A 13303-nucleotide genomic window follows, 5' to 3' on the forward strand; every position below is an offset into this window, starting at 1 on the left:
TTGTCACCGCTCCTTGTTCTGTCCTCTGTTTTCTTTCCAGTGACTGTCGCGCTCCTTTGTTTCATATTTTACACTGCCCTTGGGTATTTTATTCCTTACTTATGCTTTGTGCTCTGAGTTTGTCACGATTGTTCGATACGATGTACTTGTACCCCCTTCCTGTACTCGCGTGAAGACGTCTATTTTTTTATTGTTTTTTGTATAAACGAGAAATTATTGGAAAGTTGATAGGGTGATGGGAAGAGTAGATGATTCATAGCTTTGGATTAAAATAAAGAAAAACATTTTTTTTACAAAAAATCTATTCAGACTATTTCCTTTTGGGGTCTGTATCTGCTGCGTGCGTCGTGGGATATGAACCATGATAACAAGACAGGACACACTCCTCTCCTGTCTAGACCTGCGCACTCTCATCTTCTTCTACTTGGGCTACCCGCTTCTTCTTCTTCTTGACCAGCTTCGCTACTATGTCATCACCCTCGCCTGCAGCTGCCTCTTCTTGCCCTTCACCTTCTGCAGGCTTCTTCTTCTTCTTCTTCTTGACGGGTTTCGCTTTCGACCCTTGAGCATCGCCGGTTGCTGCTGCTGTTGCCTTCTTCGGCTTCCTCCTCTTGACCACTGTACCCTCTGCACCGGCACCCTGGGGGGCCTTGACCCTCTCGTTGGCGCGCTGCATCTCGAGCCGTAGTCGCTCCACCTCCTTGACCGCCTGCTGCATCTCGGCCTCCTCTCGCTGACGACGCTCATGGTCGACCCCGATCGACGACTCGCCTTCTAGGCTAAACGAGCCGATGGTGCTTGAGTCGACGCCGAGAAGACCCTGCTTGATCTTCCTGGCCGTGGCGGCGCTGGCACTGCGGTTGCCCCTTTCAGAGTTGTTCTCTGAGCCGTACGTTCGGCTAGGGCCACTGTCGCTGCCCTCGAGCGTCTCGTCCGTGGCGACGACAACCCTGCGCTTAGCCTTCGACTGCGGTCTCTCGGCCGGTATCACAGGTGTGCCGGGCGTCCCAGGTGTGCTAGATGCCTTGCCCAGGTCCAGCTGCATGATGGGTATCGAGTCAATATCCAGGTCGGGTCCGTTGTTGTCCTGCAGGATGTTGTGAATGGGCGTCGAGGTGCGAGTTGCACCGCCGCCCGCAGGAATGTAGAACGGGTCGTCCTTGTTCCTCTCCAGGCGCTCTGCTTTCCTCCGCGCAACAATGTCTGCGTCCAGATAGTTGTCTTCCGAAGCAGATTGGTAGGAGGAGCCCACGTCTTCGGGGGGTTCCACCAGTCTGGTGATAGCCGGTGCCATGGCAGAAGACATGGCCACGGGCGGCGGGCGCTGGTGGTAGAATACCTCAAAATCGTCACTCTCGGGATCTTCGAGGACAGCAAACTTCGCCTTCGAGAGGAGACTGTCGAGGTTGTGATGAATTGGCTCGTCCAGGTCTATGCCTTCAGGCAGTGGGACATGGATCTGCGCCTTGGGGGCGACTGAGTTAAGCTCCCATCCGGTGAATAGAGACGGCATGGCCTGCGTGAGCAGCAGTGGGGGGTCTTGGTGAGAGCCATCGGTCGAGGCAGACTGGCCCTCCGAGGCTTCCGACGTCAACTTGAGCAGCTCGACAAACTCGACAGTGCGCTCCTGAACCTCAAGACTCGGGTGGAGGGTGACGGGTTCCAGTGTGTGGATTAAACGAGCCAGGAGGAGGCAAATCTTAGTCTTCCTTTCAGCCGACCAGGACTCCAGACTGCTGCCCGCGATAGATGAGAAGACCTTAACTGTCCCCTGGAGAATGCTTGTGGTAACATCAGGAACATTGGACCTGGGCAGCAGCTGCAGCAGGCCATTGAGGGTGTCGTCTGCGGAGCCAAGAAGCGAGGCGTATTCGCCCAATATCCATGATACTGACTTCAGGGCACGCGAGGACACCGGATGGCCTGCGGGAACATCCGTGCTTAACTGAGTCAGGACGATTTCGGATGCCTGTACAACCGCGGGCCTCACAGCCCGGACCTTGACGGCCACGTTGCGCAGCTCGTCGCCGATGCTCTCTGAAACGTCGCTGACAGGCCTAGCATACCGTAACTGCGCGGCGGTGATACGAGAAGCTGGGACCATGCGCACAAGCTGCGTCAGGACATCGATGTACCAGTCAAAGTCTGTAACGTTGGCGTAGTTGTCCTTAGAGCACATGTATAGTATACGGGTGATGACGTCGATACGGTAATCTTCTGGTAGGGTTGACTTTTGGCTTTCGGACGCCCCGGGTGGAGTCGGTTCTCCCTCCGAGTCCATGTCCGGGTCGCTGGACCGGGCGGCCAAGTCGTCGCTGCTCGTGGTAGGCATGGATATCTTGAGCTGCTTCATCAAGCGGCTGACGACTGATATCAAATTCTCGCCGCTAACCATGCCCTTGACCAGGTCCAAGGCCTGTATGCGAATGGTGATGTCTGGGCTATCGATGCATTCTAGAATGACGTCTTCCTGCTGTGAGACGAGGAATGGGTGGGTGACGACAATCTTGTTGAAGGCGAGTAGCGCAACGTATTTCACTGTCGTTGGGGTAAGCATCAGGTAAACAGCAAAGGGGTGGCAGGATCTACTAGGGGAGGGGCTGGAATGAACATACAGTTGGGGTCACCATCAACCATAATCATGCCGCGCAATTTCGTGACGCAAAGTCTGGCAATCTCTTCACTTCCAGAGTCGTCCGCACCTAGAATACCGCCTTGAATGATGCCGTTGATACACTCATAGAGCAGAGACATGGCAGGGGTGGTGCGGATTATGGTTGTCAGGGGGGGCAAGAGCTTCCTGACGAGGCGGGGCTCGAGAGGTGTTAAGGTCGCAAACTAGACACACGTACACGGTTAGTCAAGCAATCGTGGGAAGCAGTGGCACAGTTAGCTGTAGGGGATTGGCACTGACAAGCTTGATGAGCTTGATGGCCATCCAGTTATTGCCGCCGTCTACGAGCAGCTCAAAGAGGCGCGGGGCCAGAGGCAGGAAGTCATTTGGCCGTCGCCATCCCAGCTCGCAGATGACATTGACAATGGCTGCGGTGACGCTGGGGTCTTCGTCAGGGTCCATGAGGCGCTCCTTGATTTTGGGCCACGCAGCACGGAGGGCCTCGGGGTAGACCAGGGCCAGGCGGTAGAGGGTCACGAGCGTCTTCTTGCGGATGTTGGAGTGGCTATGATTCAATCGCGGGAGGAGGTCGGAAAGGGTGGAGAGGGCGAGAGAGGGCGTGATGAGATGGGGGAGGGTAGCAATAGGGAGCGACATGACGGTCGGGGTAGGCGAACCAAGGTCCTTCTTGAGCAGATTTGTGGCGAGCATGAGGACCTCGGTGTCTGGCCGAAAACTCTGTACAGCGCCAAGGTATCCGACGCGCTTGTGGTGGTACTTGGGCGAGGACATGACCTCAAGGACATGGAACGAAGCCCATGACATGTCGTAGCCAATCATTTCGAGATATACGAGCTTGAGAAGGGCGGTTGCCTTGAGGTCTAGACACAGCAGGAGAGTCAGCCGGGGAATTGTCGGCTGAGTGGAGGGCAGATATATATGAATGCACGGCAGCAGTGGGAGGAACGGGAGGAGGTGGTGGAGGAGGTAGAGACAGAGACGGGGAGGAAGGAGAGTGGACTAACCCATGTCCTGGCTGCGAACCTCGGCGCGGCATTCTTTCAAGCTCTTCTGGATGTATTCCTTCTCGCCGCCCTTGTGATTCCTCAGACCTCGAATGAGGTCGTAGAGCGACTTTTCGAACCTGCACAATGAACAATACACGGGTTAGCATCGGACCCATATCAAGCAAAATGGCCAACAGTCACCAGCGACGGGCCGCAAAGAGGCGAAGCTTGAGTCGTACATGTTGCGGCGTCAGGGTGCCCCACGCGGGGCGGACAGTCGGAGAGCAACGAGCAAAGAAACGGACGGTGAGGGAGGTGTACGAAAGAGGTCAGCAAGATGGGCCCAACATGGCTGGCCGTATTCCGGTGTTATGGCCAAGTTTCTATGTGGTAGTGGCGGTGGTGGTGGTAGTGGTGGTAGTGGCGGTGCAAGTGTGTAGCGTATGTGGGAATGACGATGTTGAAGCAGATAGACGTCTGGAGCCTGTTTGGTAATAATAATGGTGGGTACGTAGGTACTCTGGAGCATGGGGCATGAAGCACAGAGCAGGCGATTGCTGTACCGGGGCGCTAGGCGGGCCGAGAGGAGAGAGGGATAGAAGGGCGCAGTAGCAGAGGGGAGTAACACCTAGATTATAGGTTACAGAAGGTGCGACAGCGGGCAGATAGCTAGCTGAGTGCGTGCCTGCCTGCTGTGATATCAATAATTAGTGGGTGTCGCTTTTAATTGCTACTGGTATTATGAGAGGGAAGGAAGGACACACGGGTACGACCGAGGGTGGTATGTATTACATATTACATGTATGGGTGTACTATCACTGAAGGGAAGGAACGTCATTCAAGGCAAGCAGGTAAGCGCGAGAGACACGTTCTTGCCATTTTTACAGTCTTTTGTTCCGTATTCCCTGCGTACGAATACACGTTGGAGTAGTTATAGTAGTAGTAGTAGTAGTAGTAGTGGTAGTGGTAGTAGTGGTAGTGGTAGTAGTGGTAGTGGTAGTGGCAGCATTAGTAGCTTTGGCTCCTTTGCTTCCCCTGCTACCACTATCTAACACGTAATAGAGCATCGAGCATTGTATCACGCCGCCACCTTACGGTTATAAATTATTTCACACAATACTATTAAACTATATAGAAATACAATGCGTCCACATTCCACCTCCTCAGTGTTGAAATCATTTACGAGCGTCGGACAGTGGAATGTTACGCTACAAACGAGTTGTTCTTCGGTATTACTCGCATCTTCAGTAACAGCCCAATGACGACGACGCGTCCTGACCCGCGCCGGTTTTGTTGCCCCTCACTCCTCTCCCTCCCTTCCCTCCCCATTCTGTCGAGCTGCCCCTCCTCTAGTTTCACTCAGTTCATGCTTGGTAGCATGATCTTCGAACCTCTGTGCCATTCTTCTTTCCATCCTTGACGTTTACATACACACAAAACAACACTCTTGAAAATCGCCGCCGTCGGGGTCCCTTTTTTTTTTTCTTTCCCCTCTCTCGCTCCTTGAAAAAAAAGAGACCCCACCTTCTTCTTCTTCCTCCTCTTCCTCAGGTCCAGTCTGCTTTTTCCCCTCCTCACGACTCCAACTCGAAAAAAAAGATTTCTACTACTACTACTACTACTACTACATAACAATGGTTCGTTTGCGATACTCGACGCACGCACGCGCTATGGGGTGGTTCTCTGCTACCGGGACTTCTTCAACTGACAGCTCTTTTCCCCCACACCACCGACTTGCAGGGCGACGCACTCACCGAGCAGCAGATCGCCGAGCTCAAGGAGGCCTTTGCCCTCTTCGTACGTCGCAAAAAGAAAAATAAAAAGCCAGCTTGGTATCCTCCCAATGTAAAAGAGATTACTGCTAATAGTTCCCAAATCGAAACAGGACAAGGATGGTGATGGTGAGTAAAAACAACATGGCCACCACCACCAGATAGGCGTCATGCGCCACGCGACAGCGACTGATTTTGATTTCTTTGCAGGCGAGATCACTGTCAAGGAGCTTGGTACCGTCATGAAGTCTCTCGGTCTTGAGCCCTCTGAGTCTGAGCTTCAGGATATGCTCAACGAGGTTGATGCTGACGGCAGTGGTGCTATCGACTTTGACGGCAAGTCCGCTCTCTGTTGCTCTTTCCATACATACATACATACATATATATATGACCTCTTTCCATGGCCCGCTACTAACTCGTCTTGTCCCTCCCAGAGTTCCTCGTTATGATGGCCCGCAAAGGAGCCGGCGGCGACCCCGAGAAGGAGCTCCGCGAGGCCTTTCGTGTCTTTGACCGAGATGGCACCGGCACCATCTCGCGCGACGAGCTCCGCGCCGTCATGAAGTCTCTAGGCGAGGATCTGACCGAGGCTGAAATTGACGAGATGCTCAACCTGGCTGACAAGGACGGCAACGGCTCTATCGATTGTGAGTCCTGGAGCCCCTCCCCCCCCCCTTCCTCCTCCTCCTCCTCCTCTCCTCCTCCTCTCCCCCCGCCTTGATCGTCTTGTTTTTTACCCCACCACCACCACCGCGTATGTTACACACAAGCTGACGAATGCTGCCCAACCAAAGACGCGGAGTTTGCCGAGATTATGGCGCAAAAATAAATGAAACGGCAGGATTTTCTTATGATCGTGAATTTATATGTGTCTATAGTACATATATATAGGTTTTTAGCGGTTTGTTTCTTCTTCGTGTCTGCTGGATGGATGGATTTAGTACGACTACGAGTATTGATCAGTAGTTCTTGGCGCCCATGCAAATGTGCTTTATTGATGAATAAGTTACCTTGGCGATGGCGATGTCAACATGCTTGTTTTCACGAATTGACAGATTCCAACTCTTTTGTCTCTTCTCTTCAATATTTCGCCCCCTCTCCTCCCTCTCCCCAAAAAAAAAGAAAGATAGGTGTCTTCCCATGTGATATCACCAAATAATGAAAGTCCAGAAAGATCAGCGTACAACTATAGGGTAAAGTGTTCAAAGCGGCATCGACGCTAGTATCAACCAATCAGTCAATACGCGCTCACATCTTTCCTCAACGTCCAAATTATCACCGTCTTCAACTTTTTTTCTCCCACCTCTCCATCCCTTGGATTGCCTCCCCCCCAAAAGCGGCTCCAGAGTTGGGGGCCCCGTCCTACTCAACTATATCGCCACGCAAAGACGCCCGCAACGAACAATGGCTACCCGAACCGCACGGCGCATCTGTCCAGCCCGACTGAGAGGAACGACCCGACTGGGCCTGTCTCCCTGTCCTGCACGCGGCCGTCCCTTCTTCTCGCTCCCGTCGTCAGCGACAGCGCAGCACCTTACAGCGACGCGGATTCTCCCCTACGCCCTCGACCCGGTCTATGACCTGATAGCCGACGTGGACTCGTACTCAACCTTCCTTCCGTACTGCTCCTCGTCCCCCGTAACGGCGTGGTCGCCGCCCGACAGCAAGACTGGACGACGCTGGCCGGTCCGCGCAGACCTCCACGTCGGATGGGGTGGTTTCGATGAGGTGTTCAGCAGCAGACTGCACTGCATTCCCGGGCAGTCAGTCGAGGCGGTCAGCGGGGACGGCGACAGAGACAGCAGCAGCAGCAAGACGGGTTCGGCAGTCTTCACCAGCCTGGTGACCAGGTGGTCTGTGCGTGCGCTGCAAGGAGGGACGACATCGCCGTCGCCGCGCACGCAGGTCCACCTTGATATACGCTATCAGTTCACCAATCCGCTCTACGCTGCCGTCAGCGCTGCTGTATCGGACAAGGTTGCCAGCTTGATGATTGAGGCCTTTGAGAAGAGGGCCAGGGAGAAACTTGGGGGGAGACTGTAGAACTCCTTGCTGTTTTTGTTGTTGTTGTTCTTGTTGTTGCGTGTGTTTGTACATATATATACAATTGTATTCATAGAATGGGGTTTTTATTTTATTTTATCTTTTCGTGGGGGGGGGGGGGAAGAATATGCTACATGCTTTAAGTGTATCGTACGGAAAACATGCGTCTCACACGTGGAATCGTCCTCTCCCCCGACATCACAGAACACATGTAAAATTCCACCTTTACTCCTGTAGCATCGCCGTAGTCCAAAGTGATATAATAACGATTTGTAGCTATAATAGCTATAGCTAATACACACTAGGGACTGGCATCGATGGATATCCCCCAATAGCCTTATAGTTACCTTTTTGTCCTCCTTCTTCAACAAGGACCCATGGCGCAACGGTAGCGCGTCAGATTCCAGTACGATTAGAAGACTTCGGAGATTCCTGAAGGTTGCCCGTTCGAATCGGGCTGGGTTCAATTCCTCAATTTCTAATGATTTATTTTTTGCCTTACGTTCTTTTTATGGCATGTACCTTTTCTTTCTTTTCTTCTTTTGCTCCTTCTTTTTCACCATAGCCTTTACCTTGACATCACTGTTGGCATAAAGACATATAGATGAACAAACGTGGTAATTTTCGCTATAGCAACATGTATCCATCCCATACTTCAAAACATGTTCTCTTTAAACAGAAAGATATCAAGGGAGAGAAAAATAGCCAGAGATCAAAAGCACATACATGTATCCATCCAAAGCATGTCTAACGTAAAAACAATGGAAGTCTCAAAGAAAACCCCCGAAATGCCCAACTCTCATATAATCTCCCTCCGTTTTATCATGACCATCATAGAAAAATCATTAGTTCTCCCACCATGCGCGCTAACCTCTGAGCACTTAGAGTTAAGAAAATTTCTTTCGTATCTCCCCAAAAAGCAACGTGTAAGAAGAGAGAGTGTATGCACACCGTCTCCGTTCCCATAGCGTTGTATTCCTTTCGAAGAGAAAGAGAAGGATGTAAAATAGATGGAAGGAAAGATGTAATAAAGAGACGCAAAAGGAAAAAAAACAGAAACAGAAATGATTCGCTGAGGTATCAGTATTGATAAAGACTCGCAGGAGAAAACACAGAATAATCAATAGATTATCGGACAAAAACATATGATTGCTCATTTTTTGCTCCTGGTAATGCACATGGTAAGTCGCTGATCAAAGAGGGGAAGACAGAGAGGGGGAAGTGAGGAAGGGGAGCCAAAGGACAAGACAAAAGCAAACTCACTTCTTCTTCTTGGTCGGAGCTCCAGCAAAAAACTTGAAAAGGGTGTCATCCTTCTTCTTGCTCTTGTGCTTGTGAGGCGTCGCATTGACAATGTTAATGTTGGGTGGCATAGAAGATGTAGCCCGCTTGTGAAAGCCGCTAGGAGCCAGGGGTACATTGACGGGGGCGCCGTGGCGTCGACCGCCCGGCGGCGGAGGAGGAGGGGGAGGAGGGACGGCGGCTCCTTGTGGTGGCGGCGGAGATCCCGCCGGTGGTGTCTTCTCCATGGGCCACATAGTCATGGTGATGCTCCAGTCGGGTTCAATCACCTTGTCCCACACTGCAGGCAGGATGATTTCACCGTTGGGCCCCGTCAGGTCGTAATGGCCTTTTTGGACGTGCGGGCCCAGCACATCAACCTGTAGGAAGGCCTGCTTGATGAGCTCCTCCATTCCCTAGATGCCCAGAAGTAAATCGTGTTAGTGTCGATGCCTGGCGTCCCGAGTTTTTCGAGCGACGAGAGAAACAGAGTAGAAACAAAGCAAAAGGGGAGTTTGCGTACCGCCCATGTCTGGCAGAGGTGGTAGGGAAAGCTGAACTTTCGTCCGACGGCGTCCTTGAACCGGATCGGAGCCTTATCTGCCTTCTTCTTGGCCGCATCTTCGGCCTTCTTCTTGGCCTCCTCCTGCCACATGGCCTTGAGCCTGTCCTGCTCTGCCTTGGCCGCAGCATCTGCTGCCGCCTTGGCTTCCGCGTCGGCTTTTTCCTGCTCGGCCTTGGCCACTGCCTCGGCCTCGGCCTTGCGCTTGGCCTCCTCCTCAATCTGCTTGATACGCGCAGCCTCCTCGGCAGCCTTCTGAGCAGCGGCGGCCCTGTCGGCCTTTTCCTGCTCGGCCTTGGCTGCTGCCTCGGCCTCGGCCTTGCGCTTGGCCTCCTCCTCAATCTGCTTGATACGCGCGGCCTCCTCGGCAGCCTTCTGCGCGGCGGCGGCCCTGGCGGCCTCTTCAGCCTTGATGGCGGCCTCGAGGCGGATGCGCGCGGCCTCTTCGGCCCTCGCGCGATCTTCCTCCTCCCTCTTCCTGCGCTCCTCGGCAGCCTTCTGGTCGGCCTCAAACTTTAACCTGGCATTCTCCTCGGCCCGCCTCAGGGCCTCGGCCTGCTGCCTGGCCTGCTCCTCCTGAGCCTTCTTCTCGGCCTCCATACGGTCCCGCATGGCACGCTCGGCCTCCTCCTTTGCCCGCTCAATTTCCTTGCGGGCCTCCTCTTGTGCTATCCTCATGTCCTCCATCCTCTTCTTGAATGCCTCTTCGGCATCCTTTCGGATCTGGGCTTCTATCTCGCGCTGCTTCTCGGCCTGCCTCTTGGCCTCCTCTACAGCCTTCAAGGCAGCCAGCTCAGCTTCAAGACGCAGCTTCTCGGGGTCTTCCTTGGGAACTGGGGCGACAGCCTGGCTGGGTTGCTCCGGAGGGCTGCTAGGGGCCGGCGGCGGCCTGTGGTATGGCTGCATGCTGGCGGGCATGGCGTACTGGGAAGGGTCACCGTAGTAGCTGCCGTATGGCATCATGTCATAGCCTCGGCCGGCTCCGTTGAAGTAAGGAGCTTGGGCAAAGGGGCCACCGCCAAACTGCTGTTGGCCAAAAGGAACCATGCCGTTGTTGGCGTATGCCGCCATGTTGTTGTACGGAGAGACGTGGCCACCGGCGGCAGGGTAACCGCGGCCGCCAACGCTGCTGTAGTAGCCACGGTGCTGCTGGCGAGGGTGATGTTGCGGGGGCTGTTGAGGCTGGTACTGCGGATGATAGGCGCGGGTCCGTCCCTGGCGATATTCCACCTCATGGTCCATGTTGTTGGGGGGTGCGTGAGGTAGGTGGGCAGGTCCTGGCGAATGCTGGTCTCTCCAGTGACCGGCGGGAACAACACGCTGGCTTCGCCGAGGCGGGGCGTGCTGGTAAGGGAGTCCCTCGTTGCTGGTTGAAGCCGAGTCTGAGGGCCCGACGTCGTCCTCGTCGTCGCCCCAGTGCGAGTCGCCGCCGTAGTGCGAGTCGCCGCCGTAATCGCTATACGATTCGGTATAGTCAGAGTCGTCCGGTGAATTGGTCTGTGAAGAGCTGCGTGGTGGGTTTGGTTGCTGTATAGTAACCCTGTTATTCGTCCCTCGTGTAGTGAGTCTGTGTCAAGAATGAGTCTGTGTCAGCATCCAGCGCGCGCTGGGCAAAAATAGGGTTGGACTCTGGGGCGGGATTGGGGCGGAAGACATACGGCATATCAAACGGTTGCGAACGGCAATTACAACGACTCCTCAAACACGATGTCGAGACGAGTGGTCGAAGTACCAGCACACTACCGACTCCAGGGTCTCGTGAAACGGCGCAAGATGATGTTGATGGTGAGATTCAGAGACGTGCGGCGCAAAAGACAAAGAAAAACAGAGTTGGCGTAGAACGGGGGGGGGTTGGGTTATGGAGGGTGCGGCGCTAAGAGGGGAAAGGGGTGTCGGAGGGGCTGTAAGCGTTATTGGTGGTGGGCAATATGACGGTGTTGGCCGGGGGGGTTAAGGAGGGGTCGATGGACAGCGGATTATGTGGTGCGCTGTGCTGAATTGAACTATTCCGCAGAGTAGTTACACAGCGGGAGGAATAGATCGAGAGGTTGTCGGACAACGTCGCAGAAGCCCTAATCAATGGACAGGGAGGCGAGATGAGGGTGAGGGGTTGTGAAGGGCGGAGTCACTATCTGTGACAGTCGTTGAGATGGTCGGGTTCGATAGATGTGCGAGCCAGCCGGAGTGGGTGGTAATATTTATTCTACTTGCGGGTCTTTTTTTTTTTGGTGCTGACGATGAAGTTGGTGAGGCGGGGAGGATTGATGGACGGCGGGATGGTTGGGTTGGCTGTCTGCCTAGGCTGTGCAGCGAACCGAGAACTGGGTAGGATAGACGTCTGCGGTAAAGGTAAAAAGGTTAGATCGGGACGATAACGATGAATATGTTTCGAAAGCAGATGATGATGGTGGGCCTAACGGATGGTCCTGGCGGCTGGGCCTCTTGGCTGCAAATGCCGATTGAGTAAGAAGAGGTAAGAAAATACGAATGGGGAGGTTGACGGTCTGCCGTTGTCGATGTTGTTGTTGTAGTCGTCGTCGTAAATAATGTTTTTAACGGTTTTTGGTGTTGACAGAGGTCCAATGTTTTGGTTCTGGCTCTTGCCCTCTTTGGGCTCTCACTCTCCCTTGCTTGCGGGCTGCTCCCTCCCTCACTTCCTTTTGGGTTTGCACCGGTGCCAGGTGAGGCGTACGGGTCGCGCCGGGCCCCAGGGAAGAAGCGGTGCTGTCAGGTGCTAGGGGCTAGTGGCAAGCCACTGGAATGCCAGCCTGTATAGCGTCCAAGAGCCGTGATCAAGCCCACCTGCCCAGTGCCCACTGAGCAGTGAGAGGGGTGCTCACCCGAGGTACACATACACTGTACTACAGGCCTCAGGCTACTCGTACAGCACACACCCCCGCTCCTTTCCCGATCGGCACCGCCGTGAGTCACCGTGAGTTGGCCCAGGAAACCGAAAAGCAGTGTTAAGTAGCAGCCCAGCCAAGCTGAGCGAGAGCCACCAGTGAGAGCCCACCAAAAAGCATGCACCTTCCATGCACAACCATAACCAGAAAGAAAAGATGCGGCAGGAGACAAGCTGCTGTGTCCGCCTGACAACCTCGAGCGGCAGAAAAAAAGAGAGGCAGGCGAGATTGGCGGTGAAGCAGCAATATGGGGACATTCAACGACAACACAACCTCGAACCTGCTTGCTCACTCCTCCCCTGCAGCCTTTACGAGACGTATATGCGTGAGTGGGACGCATCTACGCCCGCGCAGCGTCTGGTTGCCTGGCCACGAATTGGCCAGGAATGCATCGGGCCAACCACAAGCACTTGCTTGCTGTCGATGCGTACACGCATACTACACCGGCCCATTGACCGTGTGGAGGGAATAAATAACGATGGATTGATGCGAGAGACAGCAAAGAGAGGCATTGTGTACTTACAAAGCTAATGATGAGCAGCACGAGAAGTCAAGCTTGGAAAGACCTATCGTCTTTTCTCGATGGTCAGCCACAATTGCACCTCTGAAACTGTCCCGTCTCGACAACAGGCTCACGGGACAAGGTGCGAGTGACAACACACAAAGCAAAAAATGGATGTATCCGTCCTGGTACGACTTTTGGTTTGAGAGATGCGTACACCAATGCAAGGCCAGCAGTCAATTTCCTGCAACGGGCCACTGAAAAGTTTCTCTGGCAGCTCCCACGGATGGAACCTTTGAGAGATACGGGCCTGTGTCCAGTAAATGAAATATGACACACAAAAGACAATCGGGGTTCCTATCCGTTGGAAATATGTAACAAAAGAAGAGGAGAAAGGAAGAGGAAGAAAGAAAGAAGAAGAAAAAGAAGAAGAAAAAATCAAGTGTAACAACTTGAGAGCAATTGGCTCGTCGACGGGCTTGTCAACTGCTTCCTGATCCTGGCAACTGTGATCAAGTTGGCAGTGTCTCCTGTGGCAAAACTCCTGGGATCCTGTCCAGTGCGGTATGTCTCTTCCTGGTTCGTGATGATGGTTCTTGAATCCTGGGGCAACACGGCA

The 13303-nt window shown here is 53.7% G+C and overlaps 4 protein-coding genes across 4 annotated transcripts; 2 read left to right on the plus strand and 2 right to left on the minus strand.

The window, feature by feature from the left end:
* Window positions 1-394: 394 nt before the first annotated feature.
* GMORB2_3297 (AP-3 complex subunit delta) lies at window positions 395-3454 on the minus strand (the record flags this gene model as incomplete). The annotated part of the gene is made up of 3 exons (XM_035465273.1): window positions 395-2538; window positions 2616-2838; window positions 2915-3454. 3 exons carry the CDS (start codon window positions 3452-3454, stop codon window positions 395-397), a joined length of 2907 nt encoding a protein of 968 aa, XP_035318822.1.
* A 1801-nt stretch (window positions 3455-5255) lies between these two features.
* Window positions 5256-6222, plus strand: GMORB2_3298 (calmodulin; the record flags this gene model as incomplete). The annotated part of the gene is made up of 6 exons (XM_035465274.1): window positions 5256-5262; window positions 5333-5418; window positions 5507-5522; window positions 5604-5711; window positions 5828-6040; window positions 6188-6222. The coding sequence occupies 6 exons, from the start codon at window positions 5256-5258 to the stop codon at window positions 6220-6222; spliced, it is 465 nt and encodes a 154-aa protein (XP_035318823.1).
* A 575-nt stretch (window positions 6223-6797) lies between these two features.
* On the plus strand, window positions 6798-7436 carry GMORB2_3299 (coenzyme Q-binding protein COQ10; the record flags this gene model as incomplete). Its single annotated transcript, XM_035465275.1, has 1 exon — window positions 6798-7436. The coding sequence occupies one exon, from the start codon at window positions 6798-6800 to the stop codon at window positions 7434-7436; it is 639 nt and encodes a 212-aa protein (XP_035318824.1).
* A 1259-nt stretch (window positions 7437-8695) lies between these two features.
* GMORB2_3300 (Membrane protein involved in colicin uptake) lies at window positions 8696-10942 on the minus strand (the record flags this gene model as incomplete). The annotated part of the gene is made up of 3 exons (XM_035465276.1): window positions 8696-9133; window positions 9241-10786; window positions 10938-10942. 3 exons carry the CDS (start codon window positions 10940-10942, stop codon window positions 8696-8698), a joined length of 1989 nt encoding a protein of 662 aa, XP_035318825.1.
* Between the last annotated feature and the right edge of the window lie 2361 nt (window positions 10943-13303).

This window comes from Geosmithia morbida (assembly GCF_012550715.1).
Source record: "Geosmithia morbida isolate 1262 chromosome Unknown scaffold_17, whole genome shotgun sequence".
NCBI classification, from domain to species: Eukaryota; Fungi; Ascomycota; class Sordariomycetes; order Hypocreales; family Bionectriaceae; genus Geosmithia; species Geosmithia morbida.